The sequence below is a fragment of the Psammomys obesus genome, unplaced genomic scaffold (genome assembly GCF_907164565.1).
Source record: "Psammomys obesus unplaced genomic scaffold, mPsaObe1.curated_primary_1811, whole genome shotgun sequence".
NCBI classification, from domain to species: domain Eukaryota; kingdom Metazoa; phylum Chordata; class Mammalia; order Rodentia; family Muridae; genus Psammomys; species Psammomys obesus.
In genome coordinates, this window is record NW_026592548.1 from 14,207,515 (window position 1) to 14,226,639 (window position 19,125).

Genomic DNA, 19,125 nt, shown 5'->3' on the forward strand with positions numbered 1-19,125 from the left:
CACAAGCCTTCACTGTAGAAGTTGGAGTGTATGGATTAATGATTCTTTTTTAAACCTATACAAGGACATTTCTTATTGTTTTGTGTGTGTGTGTGTGTGTGTGTGTGTGTGTGTGTGTCTGTGTGTGTACACCTATCTGTGTGTACACCCCTGTGCATATGTCCAGTGGCCAGAACAGGGCGCCAAGTTTCTTCTTCTAATACTCTCCACCTAATTGCCTTGAGAGACAGGGTCTTTCTGGAAGCTCACTGTTTTGACTGGGTTGGCTGGCCAGCAAGCTTTTCCTCAAAGTGCTGAAGTTTCATGCATGCATCTATGCAATGGGTGCTGTGGATTCACACCCAGCCCCTCACACCTTCCCAGCAAGAGTTCTTACCCACTGAGCCCTCTCGCCAACTCTCCATGGGTATTGCTCAGGAAGATGACTAGAACATGAATTCGTCACAATCCAGTTTAAGACTTAGGTAATGAGCAAATTAGGGATTGGGTATTGCCACAAAAAAAAAAAAAACAAAAACAGAACAAAACCTACAGAAAAAGCCTGTGCAACCCTACTCTGAAAAGAGGGGCAGAGTAGAAGTGGTTTCCGTGCACAGCCCTGTGTACACACACCCGCATCCAGTGCACGGGGACCTGAATTCACGTACTGCACACCAGTCCCCTTACCCCATATCCCTGCCAGCCCTGAAGGATGTCAGAGCCGCCCGAGCTCCAGATCAGTTGACTGGGCAAACTGCCACAGGTCTGCCTGTACTCAGAAGCTTTGTAGCCACCTGCAGAGACAAAAGACTTGAACTGAGTCTGAGGCTGATCTTTCTACTCGGCAGCCCCAGCCTTGTGATTAGAACTCAGGTAAGCAGATACTGACTCCTGGCATGCAGGTAGTGAGAGAAGTCAGCGTCCTGGACGCAGCCACCGTTACTTCGGCTTCCACTCCCCTGCCTGAAAATACCTTTGTGAAAATCCCCACGGATGTTTACCAACTCCAGAGTGTCCCTTCAGCCATCTGTGGCAGATATCAAATCAATTTCCCCTTCTGCATGGACATCCAATGAGACACCATTTTATGGCCTCCTGCCGTCAGGTGTGAGGCATGTGAATCATCCCAGAGGAAGTGCTCTGGGCCCCTTATGACCTGGTAGGGCCCGGTCCTCTTTTTCCCCTTCAGTATCTTTACATCTATTTATCCAACATGGCAAGTTGTTATCAAGGTGAACCCCCAAAATAAGGAGCAGCAAGGGAAGGCTGTCTAGGATTCTGTCTAACTTCACAGCTGATGATCATCACCTCTATCCCCCCCACCCTGCACCTGAACAAAATGGGCTTATAGAAAGAAGACCCCTGAGCTATTGCATATGGGTCTCTTTGCTTTTTGCTGCCTCTGTAACTATCCCCAATAAAAACATTTTTCTTCTGTTTCTCTAGACACTTCTCCTGTCTTTCTGACAAGTCTTCTGCCAAAGTTTTAAAATAAGGTATTTTCCCTGGGCTTTTATCTCTCCTTTTCTCACTTTACAAGATGACTGGTCTCAGTTGTCAACTAAACTGGATTTGAAAACAACTAAGACACAAGCCTCTAGGCATTCCTGTGAAAGGCCTTCTTGGTCCTATTGTGTGAAGCAGGAAGACTCACCCAAAATGTGCGCAGTGCGTACTGGTGGCAGCACAGATAAAAAGGCCCGGAAGACAGAAGCTTTTGCCTCTTTGCTTGCCTGCTTTCACTCTTGCTGGCATTCCTTCACTGGGATTAGAACCAGGTTGTTGGAACTGAAGACCAGACGCTCTGCAGGAATGCTGCAGGCCTTCAGAGCCAGGTAGGGCTGCGGAGACATCAGCCTTACAGACTAAACAACCAACTACTGGATTCTTGGGATCTCCAGGGAGAGGCTGCAATTGTTGGACTACCTGGACCATATCCTGTAAGCCAGTCTACTAAGTCACCTTTATGTATATTCTATCAGTTTTGTTTCTTTACAGAACCTGGCCAATGTATTTATCTATTATTTCTGTTTTTTGAAACTGTTTCTCTCCGTGGGGCTTCATTCACCTATCATGCGTCTGTTGATCCCACACTTTGGTCAGAACCACCGAACAAAGGATATTCACAACTTAAAACCGGAAAAACACACTGGGCTCAGTGTGTCTCGGTCTCAGCCCATGATGGTAGGGAGAGCAGAGCAGAGCAGAGCAGTTTGTGGTGGAAGCATGTGGTGGAAGTGTGCATGAAGCAGAACAGGCCTCGGAGAGCAGGGCCAGAACCAAGAGCCAGTCACCCACTGCTGCTGGCTAGGCCCCAACTCTTAAATATGCCAGAGGCTCCCAAAATAACCCCAGCAGCTGGGAAACAAACATTCAAAATCAGTGTCTGATGAAGACCTTACAGAATTACACACACACACACACACACACACACACACACACACACACACACACACTTGATCGTTAGAGACCTCTGCTTTTCAGGTGTCAAACTAAATAAATTATGATGGCTACTATTTAAGACCTTCTTGTATGTCAGGTACTATGCTAATAGCTTTAGTGAAATAAATTTAGCAATTATCTCCTTTATTTCTCTGGACAACTGTAGAGGTGGGCCTCAGAATCCTCATACTACAAATGAAAACCCATTGAAGAACTGTGACTCCCTTGTCATCGTCATGGTGTTAGCTCAAATTCAAGCACAGCTTATTCTGACCCCAAAGCCTCTGGCTGTGACTAGGAATTTATTTGATAGAAATTCTAATGTAGTCCGTGGTTTATCATGCAACCTGCCTTTAAGTTAGACTATGCATGCCGGTTTAGCACAAAGAGCCACTCAGGGCCCTGGAGGAATCAGCCTCACTGAGCTTAGCTCTGTTCTACAAATGTTTTGCCCCCTCAATAATTTAATAAACACCTGTCTATGTGGGCCCAGCATGAGGCAGGCACTCAGAATGCCCACGCCTTTCAGTCCTTTCTGCAACCTGAACACCACTGAACACCACTGCTCCTCAGTGCAGACACTTCCTCATGCATGACCAGCGGAATGAAAATCATTTTGCAAATGTCAATCGGAACGTTTCCTCTTCCCTGCTAGAACCTTCTACACCACCTTGGGAAGAAGTGGGTTTTGGACCATCTCTGTTCCCATAGGATGCCTTTAATCCCTCCACTGTGGTCCTTAGCCCTTCTTCTTGCAAATGCATTTGTTTGGGAGTCTTGTCTCCTATAGCGAAATGTACCACAGATTCTCTGAGATTAGGGAAAGTTCTGCACATCTCCCCACCCTACCATCTCCTGTGCTAGTATGTCTTCGGTGTCTACTAGATCAGTGCTTGAATGAATCACACCAGCACTTCCCATAAATGGGTTTAGTTTTAATCAGCTCTCCTCAAGTCAGCTTCTGGTCATTTCAAGTCTTCAAAAGTGAGATGAGAATGGGATAAAGTGTTAAGTTCCCAAATGTTTATGAAAATCAGTTGAGAGCTAGGCCGCACCATACACTGGCCTCCAGCCACCTGCTGCCAGGCAGTACTTGAAACACAGCTAATGTGAGTCAAGCTGTAAATACTGAATATCTATGTGACTGTAGAGACAACACTTCAAAGAATGAAAATTAGTTAATTAACATTTATGTTAATTATTCTAACTCTATTATTTAGAATTTTTTTCTCATTTGTTTGGTTTCCTAAAGTGACTACTAAAAAACTTTAAAATTATATACAAAGTTAAACAGAGCTGGCCTAGATTGGCGAGGCAAGCACCCTGAAGGCCTGTGCCTGGATGTCCTGAACTGACCCTTCACTGCCCTTAGTGGATGTTACTGTTAAGGGCCTCTCTCCAAAGGCTAGAGTTAGGATAAAGTAACAAAAGATGGTGTTGATAAAAATATAAAGGAAAACTAATGGTGGTTTCCTGGGAAAAACAGCTATGCAGAAGATAGGTTCCCTAGAATCTATTTAGACTGACTTTTAGATTATTAATAAATGATATTAGTAAGCATGAGATAGAGGACCTGAAAAAAATTATTAAAGAAGAAAAACAGGGAAAATTTGGAAGCTGACAAGCTGTAACTGAATCACTAGGCTTTAATGTTCAGCTTCAGAAAAAAAAAACCAAAACAAAAACTAGCATGGACAGGAAGAGATTTTCATCTGGCTGTAATTGACAGACCTTGTTAATAAAGTAAACAGCTTTAGGAATCCTGATGTTCTCCTATCCTTTACCGACACCAATCTTAGGGAAGAAAACTTTGAGTTAAAAGAAAACTGATTTTATTATAATGTTAATTTTTAGTGCTTATGAAATTCGCTTGCTTTGTTTCTCTTGTTCCTATATACTTACATAACCAAGAAAGAGTTAAAGCTACGTAATCAATGATTTAAAGTTTCTGAGGAAATTATTTTGTGTATCAAACTTGCAAGAGACACAGGTTGTCAGAGCAGGTCAAGCCAGATTCACTTCTCTCTGTCCAGTCTCATGAAACAAAACTGATGTGACAAGCTCTCCCCCCCACCTTTCTTCATGCCTGCGCTCATTCAGGGCTGGACCCTGGCACTAGACTTTATGTCAATAGTCAGTGTAGCTTAGGAAGGAAAATGTTGCCTGTGATGAAGAAAAAGAAAAAGAAGGCAGGGAGGGAGAAAAGATAGAGAGTAAATCAGTGTTTTTCTAGAGAACAGCTCAGTGACAAAGTGTTACCACTTGTTTAAGCGTCTAGTAATCAATATTGTCTGAAAAGGTTAATATGACTTTTTTATTTCTCCTATAATAATAATGTTATAGCTGTTATTCAAACACTGACACAACCTTAGCTATATCTAGACTTAATCCAAAGAGTTAGAAACATTAAGGGATAAAGAAGGAAGAAAGGAAATAAAAACAGGCAAAATTTAACTTCAACACTGAATCTATAATGATCCCTAAAGTGTCTCTTACTAAGAAAGAAGTGTTTCTGTCATCTTTGCCTCTATGCTGTGAAGTTCTTTGCTCCAAATCTGAATGGATTAGTTAATTCTGCTCCTCATGACCTCAACAAATCAAGAGAATACCAGCTATAGGAACAGTATTTGCTCAGATTAATTATTAGTGCTAATAAGGTTTATATTATAATAATGTTTCATATTTTTAAATTTCTTACTAAATAGATTTATGTAATAGTCATTACTTTTTTAAATGAGACTCATTTTAAAGAGATTATGATATTCTTAGTATTTTATTATGCAAATAAAATGTCAGGGAAACATTAGTAATTTCATATATTAGTTACTATCATTATATCTTGATATTATGCCAAAACCATTGGTCTGGAAATTTGGGAATCTGTATTCTTGTCATTTTCAGCATTTGCTATTTATTTTCTTGTTTCACTTCAAAACTGGGTAATACAAAATTTCCACCACTCAATCTCCAGATTTTGCAATAGAAAGTTACCTCATTTGTTCTTTCAGCCAGAAACAGATAACCTTGTAACATAAAATTCAAAGTCATAATTTCAGATTTAAAAGATTTACAAATCTTCTACTTTCCTCCATGTTAATAAAAAGAATTTCGTAGGGCCAAAAACAAAAACAAAACAAAACAAAATGAAAAACGAAGGAAAGAACACACAAACAAAAACCCAACAAAGGACTCCTGCTGTCTTTTGAAGAATGGTGTCTTACCGTTCCTCATCTGCTCCACTTCACAGAAGTGTGTTCCCGTAGGGGTGTGGATGAAGGCATGGACGTGCTTGATTCCGTTCTGAAAGGAGGGCAGAGTTGTTTCCAGTCACATTCCAGCACAAACCATGATAGCAGTTTCTCTAAACTGGGAGCATAAATGATATCACCTTCTCAAAGCGTTTCCAGGGGGTCTCTTCCACGTAGACATGGGCTCTGGTGACATGGTTAAAAGAAGAAAGGAAGTGCTCGCAGATGTTCATAGCAAAGGTCTCTATGCTTTTTATCTGTAAAGAAAGACATACTGCTGATCAAAAACCTCTCATTTAAGACACTCGGCAGATTCGCTTTTTTCCTTTATTCTGAGGTAGGGGCTCACTGACTACACAGCCCAGTTTGACCTTGAACCCATGAACCTTCTGTCTACACCTAATTCTGGGATTTAAGCCTCTGTATCTGGCTTAAAGTATTTGTGTTTATTTAAGATAAGCCTCGATGGTCAGCCCAGGCAAGCATCAAACTCATGGCAGTCCTTCTGCACCAGCCCCCGAGGGCTGGGGTTACAGGCATCCATGCTGAGTCCAGCCCAGAGGAAATGCTGAGCACTGGCCAGTGCCCTTTCCTGAGCACTTGTTTCTCCCAATGAGAGAAACAAGGAATTAGGATCTCAGGAGATGAAGAGCCCCATCCTGTTTTTTCTCTACAGTCCCTGGGTGTGGTTCACAGATTTCTATCACCAAGGAGACTATCCTGTTATCATTTAAAAAGTTTTTGTTATTTTTTGTTTTATATGTATGAGTGTCTTGCTTGCATGCATGTCTGTGCACCATGTTCGTGTCTGGTGCCATGGAAACCAGAAGAGGGTGATGGATCTTGTGGAACTGGTGTTACAGGTGGTTGTGAGCCACCATGTGGGTGCTAGAGCAGCCAGTCTCTTAACTGCTGAGCCATTTCATTAGCCCCATCCTGTGTTTATAAAGAAACCAGCTTTGCATGCAAGAAGGTATCAGTAGATAAACAAAAAGTAACTGTGTTCCAGAATCTTTTCTCAATGTGTTTGTAATACTTGGTCTTTTCATGAGGCTTGCAAATGGGCTCCAGGGTTCCCAAAGAGTAAGTTAGTCTTTGGATGTGTCTGAGCATTTCCGTGGTGGGAAGACACGGCCTGAATGCGGGCGGGGTCATTCCATCTCCTGGATCCCAGAATAGATAAAAAGGGGGAAAGCAAGCTGAGCGCCAGCACTCATCTGTCTGCTTCCTAACTGTGTACACAGTGTGATTAACTGCCTCACACTCCTGTTGCCAAGACGTCCCCACCAGGACGGACTATGGTTCTCAACCTGGGGGTGGTGACATCTTTGGGGTTCACATATCAGATGTTTACGATTTCATAAAAGTAGCAAAATTACAGTTATGAAGTAGCTACAAAATAATTTTATAGTTGGGGGTCTTCACAGCATGAGGGACTGTATTAAAGAGTTGAAGCATTAGGAAGGTTGAAGACCACGAAACTATACCCTTAAACCATGAGCCAGAATAAACACTTCCTGCCCTATGTGGTCCCCTTCCATGCCCTGAAGTATGGGGCATTTTGTTATAGCAAACAAAAAACCAAAACAGGAGACACAAATTTTTGGACACAGATTTTTAGATTTTTCCAATAAGTAGAGAATCTTATAATCAAAATTCTCTTCTGTTGTACAACAATGGCACTTTCTGCTACAAATGCACATTCTAAAAGTGATAGAACTTAAAGAAATGCAAAAATGAGTTAAATTTAGTCTGAAATCCTCCCATGACCTTGACTTGCCCATAGTTCCTATGTGAGGTAACAAATTAATTTGCCAGGAGCTTCCCTTCCTAACTAATGAGGTAAATCAAAAGAATAAAATGAAGCAAGCTTTTCTGTAAGCCTGAGAATTTTAGGGCAGAAAGGAAAAATTTAAAAATGGCATATATGTAAAAATAGGTTAAAAGGAAATGAAAACTTAAAATAAGCAAGTTCCGCCCCCATGTGAGCTTGTACTGAATTTGCATCAAGAGGCAGCAAGCATCTAGGGATGATTATACCCCTTTGAGCTTCGCCAGGACATGCACTGTGTTCTTGATGGTGTCTGTTGGAATGATGTCAGAGTTATCACCGTGGAGGTAATCCTTCTTGGATCTCAGGGTCAGCTGCACCGAAGTCGCCACCTCTTTGATGCTGTGGTATTTTCCATCCCTCTGAATATAGAGAACCTTGACCATATCTTTTCCATAGCCAGTTCTGACAAATTCCACTTCATCATTCTGTAACAAAAATATAAGCCTCGGATTGAAGAAGGCGAAGTTAACAATGGCAGCTGCAGTCTTCTCTAGATTTCCATTTTATTAGGCAACTGTAACAGGTGAGAGCCAGAGCACTTATGAAAGCAGTGTCGTTCCCGGCCTTTGAAGATTGGTCTTTCACAGGGAAAAGAAAAAAAAGGCTCCCATGAAGCAAAAATATATCAGATTACCCTGCGGACAGACAGGCAGATGGTTCTCCTGATAGCGATTCTAAACATTTACTGATTTTTACTTATGTGTATGAGAGAGAGTGTAGGTGCCCATAGAATCCAGAGCTGTCAGAAACCCTGGAGGTGGAGTTGCAGGCAGTTATAAGCCACCTAATGTGGGTGTGAGGATTTAAACTCAGGTCCCCTGAGAGAGCAGGATCTGCTCTTAACCACTGATCCTCTCTCCAGGCCCTCTTGATAAGAATTTTGAACCTCCCGGGTCAAAGCTACAGCCTCACTACAATATGCGACCTGTTCCTGTAACAGCTGTGGGAATCAGTATCTTACAAATGGTGGACAAAGATGCAGTGGCCTGCCCCCCTTCACGTGCAGGGGCAGAGTTCTAAACATACGCAGGCCTGTCGACTCCAAACTATATAATGGCCACCATGGAAACCAGCTTTCTCCTAGAAAATTCCATGACTGTGTTAACTGGAAATCATTCCATGCCTCCACCCCCTTCCATTTTTAGAAAAGTGATATTTCTGAGAAAAGGCTGTATGATGATGGAAACAATTTAAAAACTGCCTTTTCTATTTGCTGCCAGAATGCAGAAGGGTAGTTGGTGAAAGGGTGCAGAATATCCTCAGGAATGGAGAGGTGGGGCATCTGACTGCAGGGAAAGCCAAGCCCCTAATGGAGAGACACTTAAGGAAGGGCTGGTCATCATTAAGACTTGTGTCTGGAGCTAGAGCCTTAACTAGTAAACACATCCATTTCTAAGTTGGTATCCACCAGGCTTGTTGCTGGGTGTTTGAGATGAGCAAAGAGTCATAAAGCTGTATAGCTTTTTAGCATGGATACTGAACATTAAAGTGATGATAGAGGTGGTAAAAATGAAAGCAAATGACAAACAACATACAGTGCATGCACAGTGCAAGTCTGGGTAGGAAATCAAGAAGTCTCTCTTGCTACTCATTTAGGATGCCCAAGATTGCCCAACAGTCTCTGTATGAGAAGTCGCCATTTCCTCTGAGGAGAATTTAAAGATACTAACCAACATCAAAAATGGTTGTCCCTTCCTTAAAGAACATGAGGAACAAGAGGCCATCTCACATCTTAGAGATGCAGCCAGCTGGGGCAAGCTCTTGTTCATTTAACATATACAAAAGTTCGGGGTGTCTGGATTAAATCCTGCCTATCCAAGAGGGAGAATCTCAGAGACGCACCCCCAAAATCTTTGATCCAACCTTTGGGAGCATCTTAAAAACTATGATCAATTAGGCCCTCAGGGTGGATCTCACTTGACAGACTATCCTGTGTTTCCTTCTCAGCACCACAGAAACTGGGCGTGGGGGTGCATCCTGCAGTCGTACTTGGGAAGTGGAAGTAGTAGGATCAGGAGTTCAAGGTCATTCCAGGCTGTCTAAGCAGGTCAAGGTCAGCCTGAGATACATGACCCTGTTAAAGGAGCTTTCACATGGAGAAGAGAATGCCAGTAAAAAAATATGACAAAGCCGAGCTAACGGTTCTTCAAATGGCTGTAATGGTGGCGGAGAAAGAGAAGCTGTTGTGTTGTGACCATAGCTTTGGGATCGGTCCAGGCCCCAATTCCACCTTGCCACTTGCAGCCTGATGGCTTGTGACAAGTGGTTGAATGTCACTGGGCTTCAGTGGCACCTGCACCAGTGGGGATTAACCACCAGCACCGTTTGGGGTGGCTGGTGATGATGGAAGCTCCAGCTTTGTTTCTAGAGGCAACATCGCCATGCCAGGCAGTTGGCTATAGCTGCAGCAGAGACAACATGTTTTGAGAACATGGGATATCCAGCAGACATGCAGGAGTTACATGACACCATGCCCATACTCCACATACCACCTCCCATGGTATGCCTGTGCCCACTTAAACTCAGCGGTTGCTATTCTGAATTCATGTGGGTCAGATACTTTCTCTGCCTGTATGCCTTGAATCTTTCTCAAACTTCCTCTTCCTTCTCACACTCTGACTACCAACATCTTCAACCGCCTTATTTCTCCCAGCCACCCTTCATGTCTCTGGTGTAACTACCTCCAGGTAATCTCTCTTAGCCCTTCAAACATGGAGTAGGTGGCTCCTTTGATGTATTCTCAAGATATTTAATATTGCCTCAGAATATTCATCAAATTGTATTGCAAGTGCCTCTTCACGTGTGATTCATTCTGAAGCAGTAAACTATGAATGCAGAAGAAAGTTCTATGTTGGTCACCATGGCAACTTCAGCACTCAACACCTTGCCTGGATCTTAAATAGGAGCTTGATAAATGTGTCATGAATGAATGGATAGTGCTACTAGCCACCTCCTCTGCTTGCCTGATGACACAGAACAGTTAATGAAAACATAGGAAGCATTCCAGTACAGGAAGAGTGGGTTCAGTTCTATTGCCATCCAAAAAGTCCCTTCCTGAGAAAACAGGAACAGGAAGGTGGGCCTTCTGATGTCACAGCCTAAGATCCCAGGCATAGCTGGCCTGTGAAGAGCGGCCCATAGCTGGTAAGATGGCTCAGCAAGGAAAGGTACCTGTCACCAATAGCAGGGGCCTCAGCACTCACATGGTGAAGGGAAGAACCAACCTTCACAAGCTGGCCTTTGACCATCACACGCAATAGCATGCTTATCTATACACACACACAGATAGATAGAGAGAGAGAGAGACCAAATAACAGAAGATAGACAGACAGACAAATAGATAGATAGATAGATAGATAGATAGATAGATAGATAGATAGATAGATAGATAGATAGGGAGGGAATCCCAGAATGACAAAATTGAGTGTAAAGACAGAGACCATGATACAAAGTATTTACACTGATAATTAAACAGCATCCAACCAGAGTGCAGCTACCCTGGGCCAGCAATCCCTCAAGGCACATGAGAGAGAGGTCAGAGCTCTGGAGAGAGATCCTAAGCCAGGTGTCAGAGGGCATGCATGTAATCTCAGCTAAGAAAGGATGACCATTAATTCAAGCCCAGCTGGGGTTACACAGCAAGGACTTTGTTTCATAAAACTGGACACCTATGCAAGCTTGGGTTGGCAAGTTTACTGAGAAGTGAATTCGATTCAAAGGACCTAATCACTTACGTTAGTTACCTTTCTATTGCTGTACCAAAACACCATGAGCAAGAAAACTTAAGAGGAAAGAGCTTATTTGTGTTTGTAGTCCGGAGGACTAGAGTCCATGATGGTAAGCAAACACATGGTGGCAGGAGGCAGCTGATGTCTCACAGCTTGAAGAGCATGAATAGGAGAGAGTGAATTCAGGATGGCATGAGTGTTCAAACTTCTGAAGGCCACCTGCACTGACATGTTTCCTCCAGCAAGGCCACACCTCAATAGGCTTCCCAACAGCACCAGCAACCAGGAACTGAACAGTCAAATGCTCAAGATTATGGAGGACAGCTCATTCAAACAACAACAGCCTTTGAACCTGAACAGGAGCACCAAGTCCAGCATGGAAGACCCAAAAGAGTCAGTACATAGTAGCCTGCCCAATGGAGGCCATCCTCCTCAGGTCTATAGCCGGAGAGTAGGAAGTTGTTGTCAGAACCCTACTGTGTACAATGAGCGTAGAGATCTACAGCCATGGCAACTGTGGGCTGTGTATAAATGGCATTAGGTGGCAATGGCAGGCTTTGATGGAGACAGCCCTGGTGGGGTCTTTGTTCAGCTGCTGTTAATTCTAAATGAATGTAAATTTATCCATCTATACAACTAGTATAATAGTGTCCCCTCCTAGAATCCTAGAGAGGTACAAAGTTAAAAGCATTAAAGCACCCAGGAAAGTGCCTGGCAAACATGTGCTCAATACGTGTTACTTATAATTATCACCAATAAATAACAAGCCACTTGCCCAGTTTTGCATGAAGGGATCCTATGGACAGAGATAAATAGTTAGAGAACGCACACCAAACCTGAACACAAGTGGGTAGGATCGAGGAACATCTGCTCAGAGAGGGTCTGCCTCCAACTGTCCCTCCCTCGGGTACAATTGCCTGATTGGAATTTCCATCATCACTGATACCTATACCTTGGGTGTCCTCCCTCAGGGTCGTGTGACTTAAGAGGCACAGTCATGGGTGGAGAGACTGTTCTTACAGTAATACCCTGATCAAATCCTGACCAGGCTCTGTACAAGACACATCTCCTTTCCTGGATATGTTTTGAAATGTACAGGGGTTCAGACTTGTGAATTATCTACAAACAATGTTGGCAAGACTCCTGAGGTTTTGAAGGATTCTTATGAATGCCCATGTCAAAAATTAGTTTGTAACTGTTATTTCTGGCTGCACTAAAGTGGGTGTGGCTGTCCTAGCAGCTTTAGGATGCCATAGCCTCAAGTCTGTTGAACTCCTCAGGACCCGGCGGATACGTTTTAAGCATAACTATGTATTTCATGAAGTTGTAAATAAATTTTTATGTATGGTTTTTTTCTAGGGTACACACAGAATGGGGTGGGGGTATGGATTTTTCTAGGGTACACACATGGATTTTATTCTATTACAGAAGAGTCGATGACTCACGAAAAGTTAAGAACCATTTCTCTGTATAACTGGGGCCCAAACAGTTAAGATGTTTTTGCTCAGTCTACCCTTCTAGGGTCTAATCACCACCCCTGAGACAGCATGAAAAAGATGATTTGTCATTCTGAGTATATGGCCTCCTGGATCAGGGAAGCGGCAGGGTGGGGATAAGAACACTCAGCCTTGAGTGAGATGATCTGTACCAACAGCCGGCTACAGAGACCTTGAGGTCTGTTTGCTTGCTTTTTCCATTCCCTTTTCCATCTATAAGGTGGGAAAGCAATAGCACCTATTATCTATAATCGTGAGGTTGCAGGTAACTGCTCAGAACAACGGCCGGCATGTAGTCGTCAGAGAATGTCAGCGGCACCATTATCCAGCAGCCAAGTAGAGCAGAGGTAATAGCTACAATGTTTTTGTATCAGCTCCATTACTGTGCAGCTCTGTTTCTCTTTGTGATCAAGACAACTATAGGACTCATGTCACATAGGTGCACCGTGGAGTGAAGCTGTTCCCAGCTACAGACAAATCCTCGTCAGCATAAACTGAATTTTGAGTGAATCCTAACTGAATAGACACACTGAAGGAAAACATTTATATGAAGTGAATATTCTCCTTCGCCCAAATACTATGCATTCTCTCTGCACATTTGTCTGTGCTTTCTTTTAATATTAACATTTACATATTAGTACTGACATGGACCAGATACCCAGTGAATTCTTTCTACTTTCTAGATTTGGAACCAGGCAGAAACAGGTTCATTTCTCTAGCTACACAACTAGGAATTAATGTCAAGTTTCTGTGATTTTTAACTGCCTATCAATGGCCATCCCCTCTTCCTCGAGTGTCCTGTCTTCATCAGTCACTGCTCTGTCCACGAAGTCCTCACCCTAGAGCATGGCTCTTCTCTTTGAACTCACGGGGCTCTGTGTTCAACAAGCACCAACCCTGACCTCACACTTACCCTTCCTTCTCCTCCTCTGCACATGTCTCATTGCTCCCGGTGCTGGCATCCTGAAGGTTAAAGCAGATCATCTCTACATCTGGCCCAACATTCAGCCATGCTCGTACCTACCATGAGCCATTTCCAAGACACAAGATTTCTCACTTTGCAGACTATTTTAGGAAATTTTAGGTCATTTTTAGTTCAAATTGTTTTGAGTTCTAAGACACTCTGACAATTCAGCTTCGAGTTCTTCTCAAGTCACAAGAGGAGGGGGAGAAAGAGCTCGCCACATGAGTCTGTGTTTTCCTGACAGGGGTTTTAGTCAGGGCAGGAGAGATGACTGAGCAGTTACGAGCACTTGCTGCTCTTTCAGAAGAACCAGGTTCAGTTTCTAGCACCCACGTGATGGACCACGACTGTCTGTAACTTAATTCCAGGGGCCGTAATGCCCTCTTCTGACCTCTGCAAGACACATACACATGCTGCATAAAAATATATGCACACAAAACGTTCATACACACACACACACACACACACACTGTTTTTAAAATAAGAATCCTTACAGGGGAAAAAATGAGATTGGCTTATGGAACTTAGGAGTTCAGATCATTTTCAGACCACAAAGAAAAAAAAGGCCCTTGTGGCACTTATCACAAGCTCTCTCTTATTAGATGTTATCTGAAGTTACAATAGTCTGGTAAAATTCATAACAACAGAGCTCCCTAATACACACATCCTTTTTTCCGCAGAGCCCTATTTCAGCAGCCTCTTCCAGATCTCTGTCCCCCATGGTTTTTCCCACTATGTTCCATACTTCATTCTCTGAACCTCTTTACTCAATTGGCAAAGGAAGACATGTTACTTTAGCTTATTGCTATTGTTGTTAATTTTAGCTCTTTCCAATATTCAAAAGCAAAGGTTGATGAAGCATTCATGTCTGTTTACATCTTTATAGAAATAGATTTAATGATGGGGAAACTACCGGGAGAATGTAGACAAAAAGAGAAGAGATTTTCATCAATTTAAAGCAACTAGAGTTTTCTCTCCAGCCTTAGAGCTAATATAAGGACCATCTCTACCTTCAACAAGATTTAAAAATCTTAGCTGTTTTGCATTTAAATACCATAATTTGATTATAGTGTGGCAGGTAAGAATTGTGGATAAGAAAATCTATTTCTATTTATCTGTCTCTCCTCCTCTTCCCCCTCCCTTCCTACTCATCCCTCCCTTCCTCTGTCTCTTTCTTTCCTTGAAATCTCTCAAGGAGGGTCTTCAAATTCTCCTTCCTTGAATGTTTTCTTGGGCATTTATGAATATGAATCATCAAGGAGGGGAAGTAATGCTGACCTAATAGAAAAACAAGTGCTCATGATCCATGTCAGGGTCACCTTCTTAGACTTTAATGCACACTAATGATAAGAACAGGAATAACAAGTTATCATCTTAGAAGCAGACAGTGATGTGGAGTGTGTGTGTGTGTGTGTGTGTGTGTGTGTGTGTGTGTGTGTGTACTTGCTTTATGTTTGCTTTGTTGCATGGGATCTACTAACTATACAATGAGACCATACTGATGTTGAGTGAACCTGACAAGTTGTTTAACACTTATGAGGGACATGTGCACTCTGTTCAGAGTTGATGCTAATGTATGTTTTGAGCACGTACTTCAAGAGAAGAATAAAATTTCCCTGTATATTCATGGTGAAAAGAAAGTGTAACCGGTTGCCTCATTAAGACTCCAACTGTGAGTCTTTTACTCATCTTGAAAAATGCCAAGAGAAATTCGGATTTCCCTGCCAGCCCCGTCACCAAAAGCTCCAGGAGAGGAAGTTGGGAAGAAGGTACCCGGGAACTTCTAGGATAAGGATGGGAAACCTCACACTGCAGAATTGGTAGAGGCATCTGTCACAGACTGGAAGATGCTCCTGAACTGTATTCATGGAAACGGTCTGTGTCCCAGGGACCATGCGTGAAAGTGAACATAAGAACAGTAGCAATGCATTCATGGCTTCATATGTGTCAGGAAATATGCATGTTTGATTTCCTCTGAGCCTTCACTCCAGCCCTGTGAAGTACATCTTGCAACCCATTGTTGAATAATGAACATGCCAGGACCAGTCAGGTCGCCTTCTCAGGACACTGCTGGGGGTTACACAGGCAAAAGGAGAGCCATGTAACACCAAGTGTGTTTAACCCTGTGTCACAGTCCCCTCAGTCTGCTTAACAACTCCCTCTTCAGTCATACTCATGAGTGAGAGGAAGGACACACTGACCCTGGCAGAGGGAAGGAATTGGCCACACTACCACTCACAATTACATAGCATTCTGTCATCTAACTGCCCACCCACTGAGAGTGATGTCATCATCTTTCCTACTCCCCACAACAACTCTGTGAGTTGGCAAAAAAAAAAAAAAGAACCCACAATTTTTTAAAGAATCAGTAGCTTAAAATAGGCAGGCTCACAGATATGAAAGGAGCTTCCCAAAGTCACCCAGAGGACAGACTGGGGATGGAAACTTAGGCAGAAACTTACCAACTCCAAGATGTGTCTCTTTCCACACCATCCCTCTTCACTGTGGGGATTCTGACAACAGATGGGTTCTCTGTTGACATGGGTGTGTGTAAGCTGTCAGCATGAGGAGAGTTGAAAGGCAACAGTCTCTGGAGCAGATGAGGTGTGTGCCATCAGCAATAGGCACTAACCGTTTGAAATGAACCATGCCTTCTACCTGGTAAGGCCCACTGAAAGCAAGAGTGATGGGCCTTACTGGTGGCCATTTGACACCATCGCCCCAAGGAGCTGGCTTTAGTCTGTGTGTAAGAGAAAGGGCATATCTGTCCGGGAAGAAATGGAAAGAAGGTGGGCAGGGACAGCAGTCACTGCCACGGTCACACTGATCTCTCAGAGACCTCTGTAAAGGGAGAAATGAGTCCCATCTCCAGAAAAGAAAGCAGATATTCCTTGACTGGAAAACTATACAGAACGATCGTGGGATGCAGGCTGCCCCCTCTCTCTGCCGCAGCTGCCTCCCAGCCACGGGAATGAAATTCCTTGTGGAGGGTCTTTCCCTGCTATTGCACCTGCTCCACACGCACTTTCGTCAGCTTCTCTCCACGGCTTTCACTCCTCCTGCTTTCTCAGATTTATAGATTTGATTTTGTACACATGGATGTTTTCCTGGCATGTACCTATGTTCATTACATGCCTGCCTGCCACAGAGGTCAAAAGTAGGCATCAGATCTCCTACAGCTGGAGTTACAGAGGGTTGTGAGCCATTATGTGGGCGCTGGTAACTGAACCCAGGTCGTCTGTAAAGGTAACAAGTGCTCTTACCCGCTGAGCCGCCTAACCAAGCACGTCATTCTAAGCTTCTTATAACTCCAAATAGAAGTGCGTAAGTCCATTTCATCCACTCCTCGCTTTCGTACAACTCTACTGACTTAGCTCCATGTAGCGGACAAGCAGTGTGACATGCTTGGAGATGGAAGGGGAGACAAGGCAGACAATGCTCTGCCCTTGTAAAAATGCTATAGTAGAACATACTTCTCCCATGAAGAATCAAATCATTGGTAATCTGGGCTTTTCAGGCTGTGTTTCAGTGATTCAGTGCTGCCATTCTTGCATGTAAGAGAAACTGAATGCAATACATACATCAATGGGTACAGCTGTGTGCAAATAAAACTTTATTTATAAAAACAGCCAATGGGCCAGATTTAGGAGTTCCCCACCACTTTCTAGGAGATGACTTAAAAAAGAAATAATTATGTTAATTACTGTAAACATTAATCATTCCACTGACCTAATCATTCCACTGCCACAGTAGAGGCTCTAGGGACACCAAAGCCAGATTAAGGAAGACTTCCAGAGAGAACTGGCATTCCAACGCAGCCTGGATAAAGCTTTCCACTGATAATGCTTTCTCTAACCATGTCCCTTGGGAGTGTCTTGCCTCTTTTTAAATCAGCAATCAAAGGCTCTCCCTTTGCTCATACAACAGGCACATCAGCATTTCCTTCCATCTGTCCATTCCAGATTCCTCTCAGCCTACAAGCAGGTTGGTGAAATCCGCTCAGAGAGAAAGCTGTGCCTACAGAGGTACATCATATGGAATGTAAGTCACACTTCAGAGACATAAATAGAGCCAGCAGCTGGACTCACAGGGGTCCTCAGGGACCACTGTACTGCCACGAAGTCAGCAGCTTCCAGAGGCTCAAAACGTCAACTTCATCTTTGTCTTTTAAAAAATTTCTCAGGCAAATTTCCAAGGAACATAAACTACAGCCAGAAGTACTATGTGCACAATAGGAAAGTATCAACAATGTGTGACAGATAAAAACACAATCTAATCTGTAAATACAGGAACTATTAGAATCAGATGCAATGTGCAAAATACTACATTTAATATTTTGAAGGCAGCAGATGATTGAGCATGGAGCAAATAAGCAGATCTTTAAAACTAAGGGGCTGAGGAGGTGGCTTAGAGGTGCTCTTCACACAAGCAGGACGGCTGGAGTCAGATCCCCTCCATTTGTGCACACAAACACACACACACAGAGGCCTACACAAGCGCATGCACACCCCACACAGATGTACGAAGAAAAGTAACATTCTAGCAATGGATTAATAATCAGGTAAGAATCAGTTGAACACATTCAAGAAGGAATTGCCTATTTTGGAGCTAGGCTAATTAGCAGGCTAATCCTCTAAAGAGAACTAGAGAATGGAAAAAGCCAGAGAAGGAATCAAGCGCTACAGCTAGAAAATGGCTCCGCGGTAAGAGCTCTCAGAGTTCCTTTCCCAGCACCCATGGCTAGTTGGCCATAATCACCTGTCACCTCCAGCTGCAAGGGGATCAGAGCTTCTGTGCTCTGAGGGCACTGCACGCACGCGCACACACAAATACATACAATTGAGAATACAATATGTTTAAGAGGACTCGAGTGTTAATGCGGACACACAGGAGCTGAAACACATGAAAGATGCAAAACATACAAAGGATGTGAGAAAGACCACACGAGAAAGAGGCACACTTCAAAAACATCAGGACGAGACTTGTCTAGAATTCCTGGGTGGGTGAACACAAAGTCAGGCTACTTCCAAGCAGTGAGTCCTTCCCTGCTTACTCTCCTTGGTCAGGTTAACAAGAGAGCAATTTCTACTGTTTTTACAGACCCATAGGCTGTGAAAGAGCGTGGTATTTACATGCTTTTATGCAATGTGTTTTCAAAAGCAAGGAGCATCATGAAAAGCATTCTGTCTTGTTTGCATTGTCCACATCCACCAAACTTCTGTATTATAGTAAAAAGAAAAGCTAAAAGGGGGGGGTGCATATTAGAATCTAGGAGTTGGGCCATGCTGGAATCCCTGGAAACTCAACAGCTGGTTACAGTGTTTGACAGTGAAACAATTCCATAAAAACATTTGTTAACAGACAAGCCGCATGGTAGAGTCAGCTATGCCAGAAAAGAAAGCTGATGAGAAGCATCTTCCCAGACCAAGAAATG

The 19,125-nt window shown here is 43.2% G+C and overlaps 1 protein-coding gene across 1 annotated transcript in view; it reads right to left on the bottom strand.

The window, feature by feature from the left end:
- Positions 1-19,125, bottom strand: part of LOC129682120 (uricase) — a 33,538-nt gene that overhangs the window by 13,262 nt on the left and 1,151 nt on the right. The window contains exons 2-4 of the mRNA XM_055614331.1: positions 7,710-7,928; positions 5,810-5,926; positions 5,643-5,721 (exon numbers count right to left, since the gene is read on the bottom strand). Of these exons, the coding sequence (XP_055470306.1) occupies positions 5,643-5,721; positions 5,810-5,926; positions 7,710-7,928 (415 nt within the window). The remainder of the gene's footprint in view (positions 1-5,642; positions 5,722-5,809; positions 5,927-7,709; positions 7,929-19,125) is intronic.